Below are 23,305 nucleotides of genomic sequence, written 5' to 3'. Positions count from 1 at the left end.
ATAAAACCTTATTATTAGCAATGCATGTTAAAGTATCAGTCGAACCATGAGTGGCTTATACAAGATTGCATTCTGCAGCCTCAATAATAAATACACCTGAAGCATTTACGGTATGTGTTCATTTTTTTTTTTCTCTCTCTCCCATGGTATTTGGCCTGATATTTTAAGAAACCCATAATGAAGCAAAATTCAGTGATTACTTTTTTTTTTTTTTTCAAACCCATAAACAAAACATTTACTAACCAGAGGATTGGAAGAAATGAGAAAAAGTATTAAATGACATCTTATCTATTTTTAGGCAAATTATGGCCCGAGGCTGTGTAGAAATTGACATCACATTTCAGCGGTTGTTTACTTAAACCTTGGAGAGGCTTTTCTCTCCTTCTCTCTCTCTCTCTCTCTCTCTCTCTCTCTAATTAGAGCTTAGTTAAATGCTAAAACACAGCCCAGACCCTCAGGCATACTGCTACTGAAGCTGCTACCTTACAGCTCTCTTCATTTTAACACACATTTGCATCATGTCCTAACAGCTATTTTAGCAGCAGTACTTACATGATGTTAGGTCAGTCTGCTCCTGTTGAGAGTTGTAATGAGTATTTAGAGCCCAGGCACATCGTACCGCATGCTCAACGAGTGGGGTACTTAAGTGAGAGTGTTTTCACAAATCACGGAGCCTGGTTAGTCAATTAACCTTTCCGTTCTTCACTTCAGTACACAACCTCAGGCAGAGACATGAACCTGCGATTGGGTTTAACTTCTCTTTTAGGGCCTCAACTGATGTTTAGTGCTTCGGTAAGATTTTTGGTCCGCTTCAGAGAAGCAGGCTAAAAAAAAAAAACGACAATTTTTTTTTTTTTTCGTTTAAAACTCTTTTGAGAACCGCTGACATCTGTGTTGTTTCTTTCCAGTTCTTCGAAGAAACAGCCGAGGAAGCTCCTTCCACCTCTCCTCTCCCCGTTGTCGGACGAGCCCGTGGGCCGTCAAAGAAGAAGCAGCGAGAGCAGTTCTCTCAGTATGGAAGGAAGCACAGCAGTTCCTACAACCTTACCCCCGACACACTCACTCCCACCTTCTTCCTCTTTGTCATCCTCATCGTCGTCTCACAAGCACCGCAAAGGAGAGAGCAAGTCTCACTCGAAGACCAGCAGTGTAAGGATGAGTGTGTGATCATGCCTGTTTGCATTTACTGTTTAATAAATATTTGTTTCATAATACTGTAAGTAACAAGTCATGATTTTATCATACCTGCATTCTAATTAATCCCTTGTATTATTTTCAATGCACATATTTACAGAAATACTGTAATTAATGTCATGTTGCCTTTTTTTTTTTTCCCCTCACCTTCCGTTGGAGATGTTAATTTAAATTTGAAGGGTGTTTAGGGAATGAATTGGTTGTAATTGTAAAGAATTACATTTAAACACTCTTAACTATAGTAGATACAACATGAGTGAGTGTATCTTTTCAAAGCAGAATACCCAGAGATATATTTCTTAATATATATAAGCCTCATTGAGGCTTTAATGACATTTTCGAATGGTTGAGGCGTTTAAAACCTTGAAGACAATAAAAAACTGTACATGCCATGTGCAGAGTCATCTAATCCCAAACAGCCCCTGAAACAAAATCCAGATAACCATCATGACTCTTCGATTTGTTATGTGATCATTTTAATGGATTCTTTATACAGCAGGAGGAAGACAGCCATGCGAAGACCTCCGGGGGTTTCCACGCCAATGGTCAATCCGAATCGAGCGTGTGGCCGAACCCGTCGGGTCTGTCCGTGGAGAATATGGAGCACAGGAGACCTAAACTCACCTTCAACAACACGTACGTCCTGGGTTTAAACTCTGATTAAGAGCATTTCTGTTGAGCAGAGAGTTTTCTAACAAAAATATATATACGGATAGGAGGTGCATTATTTTGTTGGCTTCAAAGCTGGATAAGGAGTCAGATTAAGACTAGTGGAATGTGAGGCTTGAGCTCATGACTTGGATTCCGCAGGACATTGCGCAAACGGGAGGTTTTTACTTTCATGTGGGTGATCAGATAAGCTCGCGGGACAAAACACATAGTGTATAGTTCTATGCATTTTAGCTTTGATTAATGATCTTTTTAATGGTTCTGTGGGTGCAATGATAGAGGTCATGTTTAGTTAGGAAAATACCTTCCAGCTAAGCCACAGCTAATTTTTAAATAAATCCAAACACACAAACAGATACGGATATTTAGTACAGGTAATGGCATTGTATTACACCCCTAGTGTGAATTTAACTAGCTAACTGTCTCGTTATTGCTGTACGTCATCTCAGCTACCAATTTGTAGGGTAATTAATTAGGTTTCCATCCACCAAAAATGTTAGACTAAGCAGCAGTGAAGCTTTTATTTTCCTGATTGTTATTATGATAAAATGATTTGACCACCTCTGGGTCAGGGTTCGAGGAAGATTTCGAAGCCTAAAACAAGTTATTGCAGTATTAAAGTGTAATTTAATGCTTAGTGAACTGAACGAGATTGAGATGGACTTTCAGGGGATAGAAGTCTGTTTGCAAACAGCTTGCCTTCAGTATAGAGAAGAGTCATGATGCATGTCTTTCTCGTATGGTTCGCCAAGGTCATGAGAGTCTGGGAATGCTTTGGTGATCCTACAGTAGGTAATGCCGTATGCTTCTTTGTCCACAGTGTTCACAACGCGGACTACTACATGCAGGAAGCCAAGAAACTAAAGCACAAAGCTGATGCGCTGGTAAGTCCAGTCCTTAACTCTCACGTTTCTCTAGTGATGTCATCAGCTCACAGTTATTCCATTTAGACTTTAGGAACTTGTATAAAAGCATGAGGACAGAACTACGTCTCTTTGTCAGTTTTTATTTCATAAGCAGAGAACCGTTAAAAAAAGGACGAAAGGAACTTTCCAGAGCTAAAGAAGCTTGGAAATAGCTCTCTTTAAGGACCTCAAAGAAGAGGATCATGATTTACTAAACAGCCTGTCGCAGCTCTAATAATCCACTTCCAGCGATTATATCCCAGAGTGTTGTCCTTTATAGAAAGTTATATGCAGTCTGTTATAAATCATCTGGGTGAAGTAAAAACCTGGTCATGAATACACAGTAAAGGGAATTGATTGCCACAGTAGCGTAATTGCCGGAATGCAATGAATCTCGGGCTCATATTAAAGGGTTTATTCGGAAATTGATGGAACCTGTTCAGGGGGTGCCTGCTGAGACAAGTGGTCAGTAAATCTGTTTTACGTTCTCCCATGCATGAAGTACTAGGATTAGGAATTGTATTTACCAGGGCTGCAAAGGTTAGCACTATTGATGACTGTTAGATTGATGGAAGCTTCGATGTACGGTTACCATGGCAACAAATCAGAGGTTTAAAAAAAAAAATGAAAAGGAAAGTGAATACGGACAAAAAGATCACTTTGTCATTTGAATAATTATATATAATAGTCAAAAATGTTTTTTGTAAAGGTTGATAAAAGGTCTTTTTATCATTATTTTTTAATTCTTTTAAATGAATCGATTAATGTCAATCATCTGTAAAATGCGAGCCATGTGCCTGCGACAGCTCATTGGCATTTTAGCAACACCCACAAAACTCCATAAATGGTAAAGCTCGCAGCGAGCTGAATGCACATGATTGAAGAAGCAGAAGAGAACCTTATTCTGGCTCATGTCTACACCCCGAAACGGATTATTTAGCACCTGAATCTGGAAACAGATTACAGTACGCGTGAAATAGGTGTACTGTGGTGAGGGACACCAAATACATCACTCCAGTGGGTAATTGTTTTAAGTATCTCAGCGTCTGTCTGACAGACATCCCTCACGCCGCCGCTCTTCAGCTCTACCGCTCATGTTTATAATTGAAATAAATGAGCGAGTTCAACCCGATGCCGTAATCCATCGACGAAATTGCAGTAATCAGAGCCAATTATAGTATTTAAAGGCAATCAATAGGTCTACATTAGTTAGTCTTCTTATATATAAATGTACTCTCGTAAGATGCGGATGTTTTTTCCGAACTTGACATAAAAAAAAAGAAAAAACACATTTCTTGTTGAATATAAATAAACAGACAATTTCGATGTAATTTTATTTGTATCCAGCTCAATAAATGAGGCCCCGGTGCCTGAGACTATTTTTAAAGTCAATTGCTTTCGTGAACATCTTCAGAAATTGAACTGCTTGTCTGTTCCTAACATCAGTCTTCTTTCTCATCCTGTCACGTTTGATTGCTGTCTTCTCACTACCCCACACCCCCCCACCCCCCCACCATCCCTTCCTCGTACAGATGGAGAAGTTTGGCAAAGCTGTCAATTACGCAGACGGTGCGCTCTCCTTCATCGAGTGCGGGAACGCCATGGAACGAGACCCGTTAGAGGCCAAGTCGCCGTACACCATGTACTCGGAAACCGTAGAGCTCATTAGGTCAGCGCTGCCAAAAGCCAGCTTCTCACCTCTCTCTCTCTCTCTCTCTCTCTCTCTCGTCTGTCTTGCTCGCTCGCTCCCTCTTTTCTCTCGCCCTCCGGCACGGCCACCCTACCTGCCGTGATTAAAATAAAAGCGATGATTGCCATTAGGGCCACCGCAAGGCAACTCCATGTTACAAGCCATGCAATTAGCAGCCCTTGTTTTATTAATGTCACCGAGAATGAAAATAGATGGACCTCGAAGCTCATCAGCGCACTCTGCAAATCAGCTGGCGGTGATTGAAATCCGAGCTCAGAGGAAACCATGTGGGGTTGTGTGTTCACGCACACACACACACAAACATGCACATGCATGCACAGAATGATCATTGTACTGCAGTATAAGCCCCATAAAACAGGGTTGCTTTAGATCATTAAAGCATTTCATTTATGCAGATAATTCTCCATTCTGTAATCCTCATAACAGCAGCATGGTCTTTCAAGCAGTGCTGCATACAGTACAGTAGAATGAATGAAACTAAAGAGATATTAGCTTTTCTTACTACGTTCTTTTGGTTCTGTATCACCTTCAGGTACGCGATGAGATTAAAGAACTTCACCAGTCACTCAGCCACGCTGGCGGAGAAGAAATTAGCGGTGCTCTGGTGAGTTTGTGTATTTATTTATTATTAAGGTTCGATTCTCACTGGTAGAGATTTACACTCATTACAAATGTGCATAGTGAGGTTTTCTGTGATGAGACAGTTTTGATATTGGAACAGCACTGGTTACATGACTGTGGACTAACAAATGTACATGACACGATGTTAAAAACTGCCTGAGTGGGATTCGAACTCATTTTAACGCATTAGAAATCATGCTCTCGATGTGCCACCGAAATACCAGACGACAGCAATTTAAAGAAAAATATTAAGTTGAAACGCAGCCAGGGTAAAAACAAACCTGCTTAATATCTGAAATCTGTTCTGTGAAACTGGATGTGATTGCATTTTGGACGTTGTGCAAACACCATATTACAGAAGAGCAATTTGGGAGCCACTGTAAGATGCACCCCAATTAAAGAGAAAGTTAATATTACAACGCTAAGAAATGCATGACACGAGATACACACACTGTGTATGGGAAGCTGTTGTATCCGTGCCAATCTCCAATCAGAATTTTAAACTCTTTTAGAAACTTAAGGGGCCGTGAGTGAGGTGGATTATGATATGGATGTTACCTCATCACCAACGCTCCGAATAAAGGTTAACATTTTGTGGGTTTTTTTTTTTTAGAAAGAAAGACACAACTTAGGTACTGCAGTGCTATAATTTGAGTGGTGGGAATGACTTATTAGGAGGCAGCGGTGGCTCAGTGGGTAAGGCATTGGAGTACTGATCAGAAGGTCCCAACGTTCAAACCCCAGCACTACCAGGTTGCCACTTAAGCAAGTCCCTTTAACCAAATTAACCCTTATCTGCTCATACAGTATGCGTAACAAGATAAACATTAGTCGCGCTGGATAAAATGTAAATAGTATGTTTCATGGCATTAAACTAATATCACTTCTACACTGAATAAATACTACAAATGTTTAATGTTGGAACAACACTTTGGAAGACAATGTTATTGAAAACTTTTACCGTGGTAAAGGTAACTCCATTTTATACAGTATAAAAAATACTTTATTCCTTTATTACCTATAAAGCAAAAGACACACTTCTTTCTGCTTTAGATTTTGACAAAGTCATCAGGAGCATCCAGTAGAAGCCCCTCTGTGTTTGAAAGGCCTGTTGTCTGGCAGGATAAAAATCCCGAGTGCAACACAACTTGCCAGCCGTCAGCAGCCTGATGTGCCACTTTACCGTCGCTCCACTTTGTCTAAATCTCCCCTCAGCCATCACCCGTCTACAATCGGCCCTATCTGGGAGCTTTAAAACACAGCTAAAGCACTTAATCAGCTTAGACCGGATCATTATTCTTGTATTTCATTAAGCTGTTAGCGGATAATGAAAGATTTCCGTGCCGCTGCAGTGGGAATGTGTACTCGAGGCCAGATAAACGACATCCACGCGCCAATCTGCCTGCCACATCACCAACACTTGTTTATGTTGAATGTCAAGGTTAGATCTGTGCTCGGGGTGGGGGACAGTCAAAGTTCTTGATTGATATGTAGCTTCCAGCTTTGTGCTTTTGTTAATTAAAGGCATATCGCTTTTTTTTTTTAAGTTGGCGTTCAAAAGCACCTTCAGGTAGATTTCAGAGATATGGTTAAATTCCATGCGCACTTTGAACAACTTGCATAGAATTAACATGCATTGGTTGTGGAGCCTTTTTGTCTAAATGTCTTGGTCTGTTTTGACTTTGACATTTCCGACAATGCTTTATGTCCACTGGAAATTAGCGTTTGTCTCGTTTCCTTCCTAAAGAGAGCAATGCGACGGCACTGTTAGGTATTAAATTTGATGAGTAAATCTTTCTGCTGTGCTACAATGTGCTTTGTCGGTTAGGAGAGACGCAACATATACATACAGTATGATGGAGTGTAGTAATGTTTTCTAGTTTGTTCTCAGTAAATGAGATATTTACTGTAAAGTTTTAAGCCAAATACCCTGAGTAAACATATATCAAGTACAGTACTGTGCAAAAGTCTTGCACCCTCACCCTACCATTTATTCATATTTTACTTTCCAAGAGCCGGACCTTTTTGTAGTTTTAATGTAGTCTTGAGAAATAGTTCTCCAGGGTTTCTGAAGCACTTTCTGGCTCTGGTTTTCCACCCAGTTCCTGTACCTAACAAGATTTTTGTTTGTTAAGCCAAACTGTGACCTATGAATCATTCAAGCATGAAAAACATCTAACTTAAGGCATGATCCAGTAAGAAACAGGTTGCAGATGATGACAGATGATCAGGCTGGTGATTAGTGTACTGGTGATGCTGAGGTTGGAAACAGACGAGAGGGGAAATGAGGTCGCCGCTGAGGTTGTTACATAAACAACCAATTTTTTAATTGTATATTTAAGCACTTTGTAGCATGTCACAGAAAAACTTTTATAATTTCTCTAATACCTCCGGATATACAACTCGAGGGTTTCTCTTTATTCGTTGCTGATAACTATAAATGTGATCAATGTCTTCAACCAGGATGAAGTTAAGCAAAAGAATCATACCTAACTGTCCTCATGTGAGAATGCTACAAGGATATATATAGAAAACAAAGTTGGGACAAAATTTCACGTCCTCATACAGTATGGGGACATTCGGGTCTCAAGAGGATACAATCTACATAATTTAATTTCATATGAAAAAATGAGGGGTAGTTACTTTCGGCTGTAGTCCAACATTTGCAGCAATGTTTTCACTATTCCTACATGATATTTCGTGTTGATATTGACTGTCAGCATTGCTGTAAAACGGTGAGCAAGAAACGTTCAACCTTACAATTTAGCACAAGAAGTCACAAATACAGTATCTCAATAGAAACCTATTCGAAGCGCGTCCTTTAACACTGCCTGGAAATGTCTTGTATTTTACAAAGAAATGTCGCACCCTGTTACGAAACGTGACCTAGATCCGAGTGTCCATGAGTACACAGTGTTACAGCTCCAACACAAGTCTGCACTTTATTAGAATTGACAGAGCGCTAGTTCAGTTTCATGGGGCGGTGCATATGTCCTGAGCATCTGGTGTCTCACAAGCGTTGGACTGAAAGGTCAGTCACTCCACGCTACTGGCTGTGTCCAAGCCAACACGCTCATGCATGCACACCAGGATGGGGGTTTGTTTACCTGTTCTGAAGTCACATCCTATGAAGAACATTCCTCAAGAAACCTGCCAGTGTTTACTCCTGTTTGTTTCCGTTGTTTTGCATAACCGCAGCACGTATTTCCTTTCTCGACAGCAATCGGTGTTTATCCCTGCTGTACTTGCGGATGTTCAAACTGAAAAAGGATCACGCGATGAAGTATTCACGCTCCTTAATGGAGTACTTCAAGGTGAAACACGTGATCTGCATTCTCTTGTTCACTTTACAAAAATATATTTTGGACATAGCATTCAATAATGTATTTTGTATGCCATTAATAAAAGTTATCATTTGTTTGGTTATTGTACAAAGGAACACCGTTAATTATCTGAACCTATTGTTCATTGAGCTATTCCATGTGGTCTGTCTATTCACATGAATACTTTTTTTTTTTTTTTTTTTTGGTTTGTTTGTTTTTTGCTCTACAGAATTCAGCGAAAAGTTCCCAAGCACCTTCACCATGGGGCTCAAATGGAAAGTAAGTCCTTTCTGAATATTCAAAATATTTTCCTACCACTGCTTGCTGATGGCGACTAAACATACGACTATAACGTTGGAATTTCTTTGAAATGATAGAACAGTCAGAATACATACTGACATTTAATGTTGTTAAATGAGTCATACTGTATATATATATATATATATATATTAGTATTCGCTCTAGATCAGTTCAAACGCAGCCGTATTAGCTTGTTAAATCTGTAACACAAAATATATAGTTAGATATTTTAAGGAGAAAAATTGCTAATTTATATCATTAACATTAGCTGGCTAGATTGTTACAAATTGTTACAAAATAAAATACTTAGGCGTCTATGTTGTTGCCTTGAATGCCAAAAAAGGGGAAAGAAAATGTAATGGTGGTACAAGTTACAAGATCCTACTTCCAAGTTAGATCAAATACATCATTTGTCATGTGTTTGGCTTTTTTTTTTTTTGTATGTTTGTAATGGTACAAATAGTAATAGCTTAATACTGTATATCACACGATAAGATGAAACAAAAGTTATGTCTGTATTTTTTTTATTGTTCTGCATTATAAAAATAAATGGGAACTAGAGGTATGAATATGGAACTGAGAATAGGAGGGTACACAAACTTTTAGCTAAACAGCGTTTCCTAAAGTTTTAGCCACTTAAGTTTTTAAAGTTTTTTTTTACTTAAAAAGATACTTTTTTAGATACTTTAGGTTTTTTCTCCGGGTTCTCTGGTTTCCTCCCACAGTCCAAAGACATGCAGATTAGGGTCATTGGTACTGTATTCCCAAATTGCCCGAAATGTGTGAATGAGAATGTGAGTGTGTGTACGCCCTGCAATGGATTGGCACTCCGTCCGCCCTGTGCACAAAGTCCCCTGGGACAGGCTCCAGGCCCACAGTGACCCTGTATATAGGATAAGCACTATAGACAATGAATGTATAAGTAATAACTTTCTTCCTTTTGTGATTAGGTTTAAAATGACTATAAAATATTTATGGTTTAATATTTACAGTAAAAAAAAAAAGTACTAATGATTGGAGAACTAATGAAGCCGTGGGAAGTCTTAATTGTGTCCGATGTCCGATGCAGAAAAAAGGTGAGCTCTAATACCCCTATCTCACCTCTGCGGTTTCGCACGGTGGCTGTAAGTACAGTTCATCATGATTCACCGCAAGTTTTGGCGCTGTGAGTACGTTTCCATCTTTCCGCGCGAAAATATAAACTTTTTTTTTTTTTTTTTTGGCGGAAGGACTTAAGTGGAACGTCAGCGGAATGTCGGCTGGCAATCGCGGGTATAAGAGGACGGGGCGTAGCTCATGCATGCCAACGCCATAGCAACCAAATGTTTGGTGCAGGCTGGGAAGGCATGCTCTGTGTATGTGTGGGAGAGTAAAGAGAGAGAGAGAGTGGCCTCTGGCTGGACACTACACAGGCCTGCTGCTCTGCGGCCATTCCACCTGTCAAAACCAATTAGCTTTGGCAGTCTGAGCCCTCCAGCCTTCTCTGCTACAGTACCTTTACCAGTAAAGAGAGCGTTCTAATCTTCCCCTACATACTGATCAGCACCAGCTTTCTCACACACTCTCTCTCTCTCTCTCTCTTATGCGCATGCACATCTACTCCTCACGCTCTCTCGTCTGCACTCTGTTTACCTTCTTTACCGTCATGAATCTTTTCTCTCTTTCCTGCTGTCCTCGCTGTCTCTCTCCTTCACTGATGGTCTGTTTATTTGAGTAAAAACCTGCATTGCCCCAAGAATGGGCCATGCTGTTGACAGGAAACATAATTTAGCCCCGCAGGGTGCGAGTGCGGTTCAATTTATCGCTGGATTACAGGCAACGTGGCTTGATTGTTTAGGTTTAAGCACTGAAAGACAGATGTGTGTGTGTGTGTGTGTCAGTCAGGAGGACGACGTCGCTGCGCTTATGTGCTAGAAAAACTCCAGGCTTGATGTTAATAACATTTTACATGAAGCTAAACAGCTATGCTAGTCAGGGAATCGTTTTTTTTTTTTTTTTGGTAAATGCTAAACACATTCTTTCATGCAAATCTTTTACGCGTTTCAAGAATAAATATAGGCACCTTGCCTGATGGAAGGCAATCTAGCATTCCAATTTGTTTTTTGCACATTGATTTGATGTACAAATGTCCATATTAATACAAACTCACATTCGTATTACACATTAGCTAAGATAAACGTTCCCTCTTCGCCTCTGTCAGGACCACAGGAACACCGTCTCCCATGTCCCTGAGTCCTTCCCCCATCAGCTCGGTCAACAGCAACGCCGGAGCCATGGTTTCTTCCTCCTCGTCCTCTTCCTCCTCCTCCTCAGGGAGCGTGGCCATCCCGCAGCGCATCCACCACATGGCCGCCAGCCACGTCAACATCACCAACAACATCCTGCGCAGCTACGAGCACTGGGACACGGCCGAGAAGCTGGCCCACGAGAGCCAAGGTAGGATCTCTGCCAAAATGTTTCGAGGACTGTGATTTTGGATGCAGACATTAATGTATTGATTAATACCGACGCTGCATCGTACATTCTGTTATGTACGGTATGTGACGTGCTGTCTGATTCATGGAGCCACAACTGAGTGATCCTACAAAAACAACGATTAAAAAAAAGGTCAAACACACAGAAAAGGTCATATTCATTAATATGGGAGTGTATCGGATTTAACAGGGTGCTCATGTAAATAAAAAATCATTCATATATTAATCATACATTATATCGAGACATAAAATTAACCAGGCAAAAAAAAAACGAAGCCGTTAAATCTGACATCGCATTCAAAATGGTGTTATGTTTCCGCTAGGTTGTTCCATATTATTATTAACACAATTTTGACTCGAGTTGAAAATCATTATCCGTACTGACAGATCTTGATAAAGAAACCACCAGGTTATATTGAAAAGTGCGAATTAAAATTAGCAGTTGGATTCCTAGGATGGGAAATTGGCATCATTCAAGAATCACGGCATTTGCAACTACAGAAAGATAAAATCTTAACGCTGTTCTGTCATAAACATGAAATGTGTTTTGGTGTTGAAAATTGTCAACATAGAACATTTTTAGATAAAAGTCTCCGGAGCAAACATTGTTGTACTCTGAGATTCGTGAATATCTTTGCAGAAAGGCATGTACTTTAAATAAATCTTTTATTTTTCAGATTCTTAGGGAATCACTTTACATTTATTCATTTCGCAGACGCTTTTATCCAAAGTGCCTTGCGAGCGCAGGAGCGCACAATTCATTCTGTTAGTTGCACAGTTGAGGGTTAAGGGCCTCGCATTCATCCTCGACAAGCCGCAAAGTACCGGAGTGCTTCCCACATCAGCGTGCCACTCGCTCATTAGGCCTGATTGGTCTTCTTTTACATCTTATCTACATCTGTCAGAGGTTGAAAAGAGAACTGGCCCCTTTCACACATTAGCCTTATCAGTGAGGGAGCATTTGTATGGATCACTGGAGACAGAGAGTGCCTGCATAGCGCTGCAGGTTTGATGGGGCTTCCTCTGTCATTTCCTCTCCCTTGTTCCTCTAGAGAAGGCTAATTAAAAAGCACAGGGATGCTGAATGTCACGTGTGAGGTCTGTCTGCTTCAGAAGGCTTAGGTCTGACCCTCTCTCTCTCTCTCTCTCTCTCTCTCTCTCTGTCTCTCTCTCACTCTCTCCCCTCTTCACTGTCTTCTTTTGTAATTAAGTAAATTAGGGCACTGAATTTAGCCTTTAATAGAATGTCAGAAGTACAGTGCTCCAAGCTCAGATGTTTAGAGCCAAGAGGATTCAACCTGATTAGACAGCTTACTTTACAGTTATAGTGAAGAGATATAATAATATGTTTTAATTGCTACTTAAAAACTAAAAGGTATTTTATAAAGGTATAATTTAAACCCATGCAGCATATGATTCAATAAGAGCCAAGTCCTATAAAGAAATAGGCCCTTATTATTATTATTATTATTATTATTATTATTATTATTATTATTATTATTATTATTGTTATTATTATCATTATTATTGGAATTGTTATTATTATTATTATTATTATTATTATTATTATTATTACTATTATTATTATTATTATTATTGGAGGTATTATTATTATTATTATTATTATTATTATTATTATTGTTGTTGTTGTGGAAAATAATGGCTTGCAATTTATTAGATGTGGCTTGTTGCTCTGCATTTATATAAAAGTAAGGCAACAAATTATAACATTTTTTTGGAAAGCCCAATAGCTTTTATTTATTTATTTTTTTAACAAGCAACTATACAAACATATCTAAGCAGTTACATTATCTTTATGCACAGTCCGAGCATGTCTGACATAGTTGAAAATCTGAATTTGTTTCATAATCATGTGCTAAAAAGTGTCTAACCTTCATATTTCCAACCTTGTTAAGACATTACAAGAATAAGTACAAAATTTGCAAATTAGTACACTAATTAGGATTTTTTTTCTTTAAGGTTAAAAAGTTTTTTTGAAGTTTTTTTAAATAAGACCATACAGGTTAAATTGGAGGGGTGCCAATATTTTGAATATTCTGCAGGAATCCAACAATTGAAACCTTTATGATTAAAAATATTAGAATAGATGAAACGTGCCAAAAAAAATGTATTAATAATAAATTAGTGTTTTACAAAAAAAAAAAAAAAACTGTTTTTTTTTACTTAAAAATGTGGTGTTTAAATAAGTAGATTATGTACTTGTTTAAAGCCAAAAGGTACTCAGTTACTGTTTTATTCATTTCATTTATACGCTGCTCTTTATGAAGGGTAATTTTATAATATATTTTGGTACAGTTTTAATAATTTATAATTACATTACAGCTTATTTTGCTGTGAAAAAAATGCACTACTGTAATTAAAGGTTAAAAATATTCTGTTTATGTGAAACTATATAGCTGTTTAAACTTCAAATATGTTTTTTGCAATTTATTAATTGAACACATTTTTATCTTTGCTCTTCACAAAGGGTGCCAATAATTTTGACTAAATCTAACTAAAGATCTTTTTTTTGTTTGTTTGTTTTTGGCTCAGAGTTCTTTCAGGAGTTGGACTCAGTGATGGAGCCCCTGACGCAGCACAGCAGCATGACTGACCTGGTGCGCTACATCCGCCAAGGACTGCACTGGCTCCGCATCGAGGCACATTTGTTATAGTGCTGGAGCTTTTCACTGTGCTCTCTCTCTCTCTCTCCATCTTTTGTGCTCTCCTTCTCTCTTGCTCTCCCTCCTGACACTCCTTCCATCACTTCCTCCTTCCACCAGCACTGCCGTCTCAGAGCTGCTCCTACGCAAACAAAGCTGAGGAACGAGTGGAACACAAGGTGCCGTATGACTTCCTGGAGATCTAGAGCACATTGTGAAAGACTGCCAAAACTGTCATTGTATTCAGAACAGAAAAAAAACAAAAACAAATACACTTCGGCTCGCAGCTGTTAGAGGATGTGTTGAGTCATGTGACTCAACCGGGGCAGAAGCTTGAGACGGGACAGTATCTTAGTTTTTGAATCTGCGCTCTCGTATTTGTACAGTGTACATTATTTCCTATAAAGTGAAAGCAAGGGCGAACAAGTGCCCGGTGTGCAATCCTTCTCTATGTCAGTATTGTTTCTTTGTATTACATGTCGATGGCTTTATAAAAACGATTGTAAAGGACTGGGGTTCAAAGGAGTAGCAAAATTTTAAAAAATGAAAAAAAAAAAAAAGTGATTCAACGTTTAAAGGAAAACTCCACCCTGAATGACTTAAATGTTAATATTTCAAATGAACTCTTGTTTTTTTTTTTGTTAGTTTTTTTGATGATGTCAAATATTTATTTGGTCAAGTCTTTTCTTGAACGGTCTTGAACCTTTTCCTACGTTACCCGCAATGCCATTTGATTACCTGCAGATATCGGTGCCAGTGTGAATTCGATTATCTATCTATATGGCGGTGCTGCCTGGCACATCGGGGAACACATATACATCATGGCAGTTATTTACAGGGTCGGGTTGCCAGCTTGACGCCCGAGCACTTGGAGGTGAAGCACCTTGATCAAGCACCCAACAGTTGCAGCGAACCAGAGCTTGGACCAGGGACCTTCTGATCAGCACTCTGTTCACCACCGAGCCACCCAGTATACCCTATAATCTAAAGACTGCGATGCGGCATTCAGTATTTTAGTCTAACCAGCTCTTTTAATTCCTTATCAGTACATTCTGCTCCAGGGTTTCATGCTAACATCATCACATTAGTCATCTTATAGATCACTAAGTAGGTGAGTCTCCGGCATAACTTGTTGGCGGTGGTTGTACGGTATAATGTTTGTTTTGGTCCTCCCTCTACGTTGGATTTATTAAAAACATGAAATCGATGAAAGATGAAAGAGAATTTTTTGCCCTTTTTTTCTCTATCGCTTTCTCTCTCTCTCTCTCTCTCTCTCTCTCTCTGTTGCATCTTGTCGGCAGCTTTTAATCAGCTCTGCTAGCAATGTCTTAATGTGACGTTCAGCTCAGCATGAACTCTCGCAGGAATAACGAAAACGCCGCATCAACCAACAAACCACCACAAGAATCACCAAACACACAATATTTCCCAATAAAATAAATGAAAAAAGACTTCAGGGTGGATTTTTCCTCTAAATTCCCCTTTTTTAATTGCTGTACTTTCTACAGTGCCATAATAACAACCAATAATAAGTAGCACTCCTTATGGCTTTATTCCAAATCTGATTACTGTGAGGGGACCACATGTTTGAAAATTGTCCGAGAGTTTAACGGACGTCCGGTAGACTTCTCCAGAACACACACACATAGGACATCAGCGTCTCCTTGACACAACGGCCCTTTTATCTTTCCGATATGTACCATAATGACTGTGTTCTATATGACGACTCTTTTACTATTCGTTGTTTGCATGTTCACAGAGGGTGTTATTAGATAGTTCTAAGAGAGTCCAAACATCATTAATAATTATTCAAAATTCTGTGCTGTTTTTTTTTTTTTTTTTTTGTCGCATCTTGTCGATTTTCAGGCAGGCAGCTTTTAATCCATCTCTGTTGTTTTGACTCGCAAAAAGTTTAGTGCCTACTGTAGTACTTGCCCCCTACCCCCCCCAAAAAAAATATTATAATAATAATAAGATAATAATATGATCTGTAGCTCACATAAACAAACTTGTAGCTCACAAATGTCAAAGTGTCTTGACACTTTTTTTTTTTTTCATTTTCGGTAGCGGCCTCTTAATCGCCGATAACTTTGTGTTTTATTATCGGTAGTATGCTGTTGACATGCTGTCAACAAGATGTTTCTCCATGCTCTTCTGTTCCGATCTATCAGCGTAGGCGTGCATGACCGTGTGTAAGGTGTGCGTGAACGGGTGGCCGTGGTCAGATTCTCAGCGCCAGCATCAGTTCCATTAAGCTCCTAGGTTTCACTGAGAGTCTTGACATGAGTGTTTGTGAGAGAGAATGAGAGGTAGAGACAGAGAGAAGCGTGTGTGTGTGTGTGTGTGTGTGAGTGGGTGTGGAAAAGTGACTTTCACCAAGAATATACAAAAGTGCCTGCGTATGCAATGAGAATTTATTAGAGTCTATATTTAAGAACGAGAGCGAATTGAAAAATCTTTCCATACCATATTGGTATATTCAATTTTTTTTTCTTTTTCATACAACCACAATTATTTATTTGTGTGCTTCGTATTAGCGATGGTAAAACCTGGGGTGTTTTTTGTTTTTCGCGTTAACAAATTTCAAATGTTGCGATAATGAAATTAAAATATTTCCGATTGCATTTATGCTCTGATGATGCTAGGAATTTCGTCTCAACATTATTAAACATTATTCAAAATCATCCACCAGACAGATGTGCTAATTAAAACATTGTTTTAAGACATATTAAAATCAAAGCTGCTCTGTTTAACGTCTTAAACTCTTTCGACTCTCACTAAGTACTGTAGTATATTTCTTCCCTCATACCATCTCTACTGAACATTGACAGAAAAATTATGATCGTTAAATCAACGAGCAAAGTGTGCATGTAAGATCAGTGTCAATATTCAGCGTATATTGGAGCCGGTCGTGATTTTTACTGTCTGTGTATCTTTATAGCGAGCTGTATATTTTATCACACAGCAATTCACTAATCCACATATAGTGCAATATAAATACTACCGATTCAGCTTTATAATCTCAAAATAGCTTTCTAAAAAAAAAGTAGTGCACTACAAAACACTGACTCAGTTGCTTCCTGCTCCGGCTTAGCTGTTTCAAATTCACAGCGAATTTGACTTTACAATTATTTAAAGTGCTGTGCAAATGTCTTGAGCCACACCTCAATTTCTTTATGTTCAATTAAATTAAATGATGTAGATTCAATTAAAGGAGTATAAAAAGGTTTTTACTGTAAGAGGCTGCGCAGTGCCTAAAGATACACTTTAAAAATTTGTTGTTTATGTAACAACATCAGCAGCGACCTCGTTTCCCCTCTCATCTGTTCCAGCATTCAGCGTCTCCAGTGTACTAATCACCAGCCTGATCACGGGTCATCATCTCACTGGTTCATGCCTTAAGTAGATGTTTTTTATACTAGACAATTCATATGTTAATGTGTGCTTTACCAAACAAAAAAATATTCCTCCTGGTCAGTGAAAATGAGAGCCAAAAAAGTTCTTCAGAAAGCCTGGAGAACTATTCCTCAAGACTATAATAACAATAAAAAAATTAACAAAACAACATATGGGAAACAAGGGATGTCTCAAAACTTTTGCGCAGTACTGTAAGTAGAGGAATGATATCATATTTGTGTCTAGAACAGGTCACCTAGAGATTGGCCAAAAATCAAAAAATCGTTACGAGAAATTTCACTATTAGACGTGCTTAAAGGTGGGTCTATTTCAATCTGAAAAGAAATACATCAGTGTTAGTCATTATAATTGAAACATGTACTTTTAAGCATAAAACTATATGTCTGGTTACTTCTTGCATATCTACATAAATTAGTGTTACATAATTACACATTACATTGCTGATAAAGAGCTAACTGTCGCTTCCAGCAAGTTAATGTTAGCATTGCTTAACTATTTACAGCATTAAATTTAATTGACATTTTAATTAGGGACATACAGTACCAAGCCATACGTGTCTAACATCACTGTGGATAGATGGTCTGTTTGGTCTGTTTGCGCACTCTAAAACCAACTCATTCTCCCTATGTCTCTTATATATATACACAGTAATACTGGCCCAAATTGCGCATTATGCTGTCCTTTCATAAGGAGATCTTCGCCCATCCTGGTTGGGAGGTGGTGTATGGTAAACAAGAGCTGGCTGGTGGGTGGAAAGTGTCAAGTGAGCAAATTGGGAAGAAAATTGGCAGAAATGTACATTTCCTAAATGTGAAACAATCTTTTTTTTCATTATTCAAATATCCTATTTAAATAGCTTTAAACCTCAATAGACCTGTGCTCCAAAGTTGCTTAACAAAATTAAGTTTTTCACAAATTCTCCCCCCAAAAAAATGAATGCATTGCTTTTTTAATATGTCATAAAGCAAGTGTATAAAAAAAAGCATACATCAATGAGGGTCTTTATTTATTTATTTATTTATTAACATAGAATAGTTTCCAGACCAGTTTCTAACCTCATCAGAGCATCAGCGTTTTTGTACATATGTATTTTTTACATCAATGTCAATCACGATGCCTTGGGACTAAAGGAAGCATGTGAGGGAAAACATGGAGCAGTTATTCCCGTTGGTCTTGTTAGGTCTGTTTTTTTTTTTTTTGCTTTTCTTTTTTTTCGTCTCCTTATGTACAGTACAGAGTGGTGCTCTATATCATTTGTGTGTTTGGTGTTAAACGTTGTGTCAGGTCGAGGTGTTGCGTTTGACCTTACTCAATCTCTTGCCTTGAAGCGGTCGCAGATTTACATAAGCTCTTATCCGCTGTGGTTTATTATTCAGAAACCCTCCTGCTACTTCATTACATTTCAATTCAATTTATTTCAAGCATCATTTAGAGTGTGGGTTGTTGTGTTTTTTTTTTTTCTTCTTCTTCTTCTTCTATTTCTGTAAAGTGGTGTATACAGCTTATCAACACTAAAGGGATTTTTCAGAAAAGAAATGTTTTTTAAAGAGATTGTTTGACATTTTTTCCAACAATTCAGTCATCGAGTTTGCGCGTGCTGTTGCGACAGTTTCTGAGCTTACAGTAGCATAATGAACGGAAGCCTAAAATAGTTCATGGTTTTAAAAAAGAGATCACTTTTAAAGGAATATTCCATTCATTTCTTCATTTTATTAAAATGTTTCCATAAAGTTTATGTTTTTTTTTTTGTTTGTTTTTTTCTTTGTAGCATCTCTATAATGTATTTTTTACATTCCCTACACATGATTAGCAGGATAAAATGCCTAGTTTAATTGTAAATGTTCACACAACTGTATAACAACAAAAAAATATAAAATTTTTGTTCAATCTATGTGTCCATAATATATGGATTCAGCTCAGCCTGACGTATACAGTAAATGTCCGCACCTTTTCATTACCGTTATTAACACTGCAGGAGGGAAAAACGAGTGCATTCGAAATTTTGACAAAAATGTGGAACCATCCCTTTAATGTGAATTTTAAACGCCCATGGAATGGATCAAACATCTAATAAAGACTTTATGTATCAGAAAGCGGAGAGAGTGAAACCCCACATTTTGATAGCTTTGGGGGGAAAATCATAACTGGAGCAGTTTTCCAAAGAGATGTGGCTTTTAATTTGGCTGCATATAAAACTACAAGATGAGACGTGTTATCTTTTGGCCTTAGATCTCTATTATTTAGGGAAAGTTTAAAAGTTATACTTAATCCAATAGATGTTGAGATATATATGTATATCAAAATGTCAAAATCGTTCAAACGTTTAACGTTACCACTTGAGATAGGAGATTTTTTTTTTTTTTTTTTTTTACATATTAAACCTACACTTAATAAAATAAATCCATGAAGTGCTTCACTGCTCCCCGTTTGCCTGAAGGATTTGGTTTGATATAAAGAAAGAGCAGGGTTTCTACTTCAACTCAATAGCTTTTCGTCTCATTGGGGTCCTGACTATTTAAACTGTACGACTAATGTACACCTAAACTCCAATGACTGAAGATATCAATGTTCTGGCATGCTGTAGATTTTAGTCTTTCCTTTTAATTCCTGTTTTCTTTTTATTTTCTTTGTACATAGCAGGGGCACCTGCACATTTCTACATGTATAGTTGTAAGAATTCATTTTCAAATGCGTTATGTATCAAAGAATCTTCCTGCCTGGTTAGCTTTGTATTTCAAATGTGTTGCACAAGTTCAGCTTTTTTTTATTCCTTTTTTTTTTTTTTTTTTTTTTTTTGCCTATTGTATGTTTATTTTATAATAAAATAGACAAATGTAATAAACAAAAAAATGAGATGTAGTTATGCTGTTTTTAAATGTTTAATGTCTGTATAAAAAAAAGCTGAATAAAAAAAATGGTATAAACCAGATTTGAGCGCTCTGAATTATAAAACATTATTCATTAATGCTAGTGCAGGCATTTTCAGTTTAGGGGCTATGACCCCATGTACTGTAAGCTTGTTTGATTTACAAATGAGGACGCTGGAAAGAATCAAAAGCTCCACTTTTGTTTTATTAATTTATTTTACAAAGGAATATTACGCTTATCACTAGAACTGCCAATCCATCCATTATCTACTGTATAACGCTTATCCTGTATGAGGTCATGGTGGCCACAGAGGATATCCCAGGAAACTCAGGGCACACGGTGGGTGCAACAGCAGGTTACAAGCAAAATACCTGCTCAAACACTATAGGCAATTTGGAAGTACTAATCAGCTTATACCACATGTCTTTGGTCTGTGGGGGGGGAAAGGAATCTCCAGAGGAAACCCCCCGAGCACACGGCGAACATGAATAATCTACACACACAGAGACCAGAGACAGGAGGCAAACCCCTAACCCCTGAGGTGAGAGTCAGCAGCGCTAACAACTAAGCCACTGTGACGCCGCTGAAACTAAGAACATGGTCAGTCCATCCTGCTATTTTAAAAAATTACTGGGAACGCTCTTGACTGAATCCAGCTGAAGGTGTTATGCATATGTTACTCACATATGTTGCCTTAAGCATAATTCTGAAATTAAAAACTTAGTTTATTTCAGTAATCTGGCAAATTTTGATAGGAAAAAATTGTCACGTTATGCAATGTACTGCATTTCATTAAATATACATTTCATTAAAATCTATTATTATCCAACTCTGCAAAAATATACAGAACTGTGCAAAAGTTTTGGATTACACCTTATTTCTTCATATGAAATGAAATTCAATTATGTAAATTAAATAAAAAAAATGGGAATAAATGTTTTTCTGCAAAGTGTCTAGAGATCAATCTCAGCAACAACCTCATTTCCCCTCTCGTCTGTTCCAACCACTCAGCGTTCAGCACCACCAGTACACTAATCACTGACCTGATCATCCGTCATCATCTGCTCCTGTTTCTCACTGGTTCATGCCTTCAGGTACTGTGAATGTTTTGTTTCATGGATTCATAAGTCACTGTTCAGCTTTACAAACCAAAACATTCCTTTGAAACTGCTCGAGTAAAAAGACGGGAGTGAAAAAAGAGCGACAAAAAAGTCCTTCAGGAAGCCTGGGGAACTATTCCTCAAGACTACATAAAAAATACAAGAAATCTGCCTTTTTTGAAGCAAAATATAAAGAAATAAGGGCTGGATCAAGACTTTTGTGCAGTACTGTATATAGCCTATAGGAAATATTTTCAAGAAGGTTTTTAAGTTGGTTGTGGCAAAACTTTGGCTTAGAAGGACCAAGAATTGTGCTGATGTTAGCACAAAGAAAAATGGGATTCATTAGACGCATCCCATTTACGTAATACGTCCCTGTGTTTATACACAGTACACATTCTCATATACGTAAATAAGCCGGTCTTCATGCGAGCACATTCTTTAACAAACGAACCACTGCTTATTTATTCATCACACGGAAAATTGGCGTCCTCATGCATACCTGATTAATGTATTGGGTGCTTCTTCTTCATCGTCGCGTTACTCTTCTTTTTTTCCCTTTTCAGCCAGTTAGGAGCTCTACCTACTAAATAATCTCCCAATTTACGTGTCCAAGGCTTTTTATTTACTGAATCTGAGCTTTTCATTTCTCCTAGCCGACAGTTTAGATTTATTGATTTAATTGCCTAAGGTAACCATGCAATAAAATCACTGCGAAGATAAATTTCCGTGGCACTGCGTGCTGCGGAGGTAATTTTTCAGCCGCCGTACCTACACGTCCGCGGGTCACAGGTGTAAATTTATAAGTCAAAGTCTCTCATTAACATGATGCCTTGAAATCATCTGAGTGCTGAAATGTGTAATGGTTTTATGAGGAGGATGTGAATGATAGGGCCCTTGAGCTGGAGCTTGGCTAATTGACAGTTCTAAGAATAACTGTTCCTCTCTGACATTCGAGGGAATTAAAAATAAATAAATAAATAAATAAATAAATAAATGTAAGGTCTTGGCCGGCTACTGTAATTGTGACATTCACAGAATACTAATGGAAATGTCAAAATGTTAGTTAGAAGAAGCGACGAATCAAGACAGCTCGCTTTTTGTCCCAAAATCTGGTTTCTAATTTAAATGTCTTTGGCGTATCTGTGTGTAACTGGGATAAGGTCAAGCTTTTCTTGAATTGCTCCATTTCACAGCCTAATTAATGCTGTTTCTAAAAAACTTGTCTTATTTTTACAAAGTGAACTTTCTTATGTTAACTTTGAAGATATGGTTATTAAATTGTAACATCTACACAAGGATTGCAGTAAAACCTTCAAAACTTCGACTCCGATCCCATGTGGAGTACCAGGGGAGGTAGCACTGACATTTACAATACCATAAATGACCACAAATATTTTTTTTCTTTTCGTTAATTGTTCAGACTATATTATGTGTTAGAATCTCAGAAGTGCTCAGGAGGTACGGTGCTGTTATTGTCATGATGTCTTCCCACGAATATACACAAGGAAATGAAGTATAACAGTTATACAGTAACCCAATACTGTTCAATCCCAAGCTGCTTGAATTATTGGATAAAATAAAATATTAAACGACTTTGGATAAATCAAGGGCAAACATCACAGAACCAAAATGGACTCAACAATCCAAAGGTAACAATCCGTATTCTATGGGGTTTATATGGACAAAACAGGCAAGGTCGTAACTGGGAAAAAAAATTTTTAAGCCAAACTAAAAATGTAGAACCAGAGTCACCATGTCAGGGAGGCTAAATGAAAAGAAAACCTAACACCACAACAGCTTCGAAACTGAAAGGCAAAGCAAAAACCAATGCAAGGTCAAACAATGAATCTTTCCACAAATCCACGGTTCAGATATACAGTAGCAACATTGCCTTGCAAACTGTAAGGTAAAGTTCATGTGCATTTTGCAAAAGTTCAAAAGGAAATAGATAACACAACAAAGAATTTGGCTAAACCTGTGAACTGTTGAATTTTAGGTGTTTCGATCAGGCCCCTTATCCCCAGTGAAGGACAATCTTAATGCTTCAACAAACCAAG

General features: G+C 38.0%; 1 protein-coding gene across 3 annotated transcripts in view; it reads left to right on the top strand.

The window, feature by feature from the left end:
* The window catches only part of aff2 (AF4/FMR2 family, member 2), a 240,651-nt gene extending 220,464 nt beyond the window's left edge, over window positions 1-20,187 (top strand). For 2 of the 3 annotated variants that reach the window (XM_053505638.1, XM_053505635.1), the window contains exons 13-21: window positions 909-1,149; window positions 1,691-1,830; window positions 2,684-2,747; window positions 4,301-4,437; window positions 5,012-5,083; window positions 8,321-8,414; window positions 8,653-8,702; window positions 10,924-11,159; window positions 13,751-20,187. In XM_053505638.1, coding sequence (XP_053361613.1) covers window positions 909-1,149; window positions 1,691-1,830; window positions 2,684-2,747; window positions 4,301-4,437; window positions 5,012-5,083; window positions 8,321-8,414; window positions 8,653-8,702; window positions 10,924-11,159; window positions 13,751-13,872 — 1,156 coding nt within the window. In that variant the 3' untranslated portion in view covers window positions 13,873-20,187. The remainder of the gene's footprint in view (window positions 1-908; window positions 1,150-1,690; window positions 1,831-2,683; window positions 2,748-4,300; window positions 4,438-5,011; window positions 5,084-8,320; window positions 8,415-8,652; window positions 8,703-10,923; window positions 11,160-13,750) is intronic. The other variant, XM_053505637.1, reaches the window with a different exon arrangement.
* Window positions 20,188-23,305: the final 3,118 nt, after the last annotated feature.

This window comes from Clarias gariepinus, chromosome 10, assembly GCF_024256425.1.
Source record: "Clarias gariepinus isolate MV-2021 ecotype Netherlands chromosome 10, CGAR_prim_01v2, whole genome shotgun sequence".
Classification (NCBI taxonomy): Eukaryota; Metazoa; Chordata; class Actinopteri; order Siluriformes; family Clariidae; genus Clarias; species Clarias gariepinus.
This window is presented reverse-complemented; position numbering and strand designations above follow the sequence as displayed.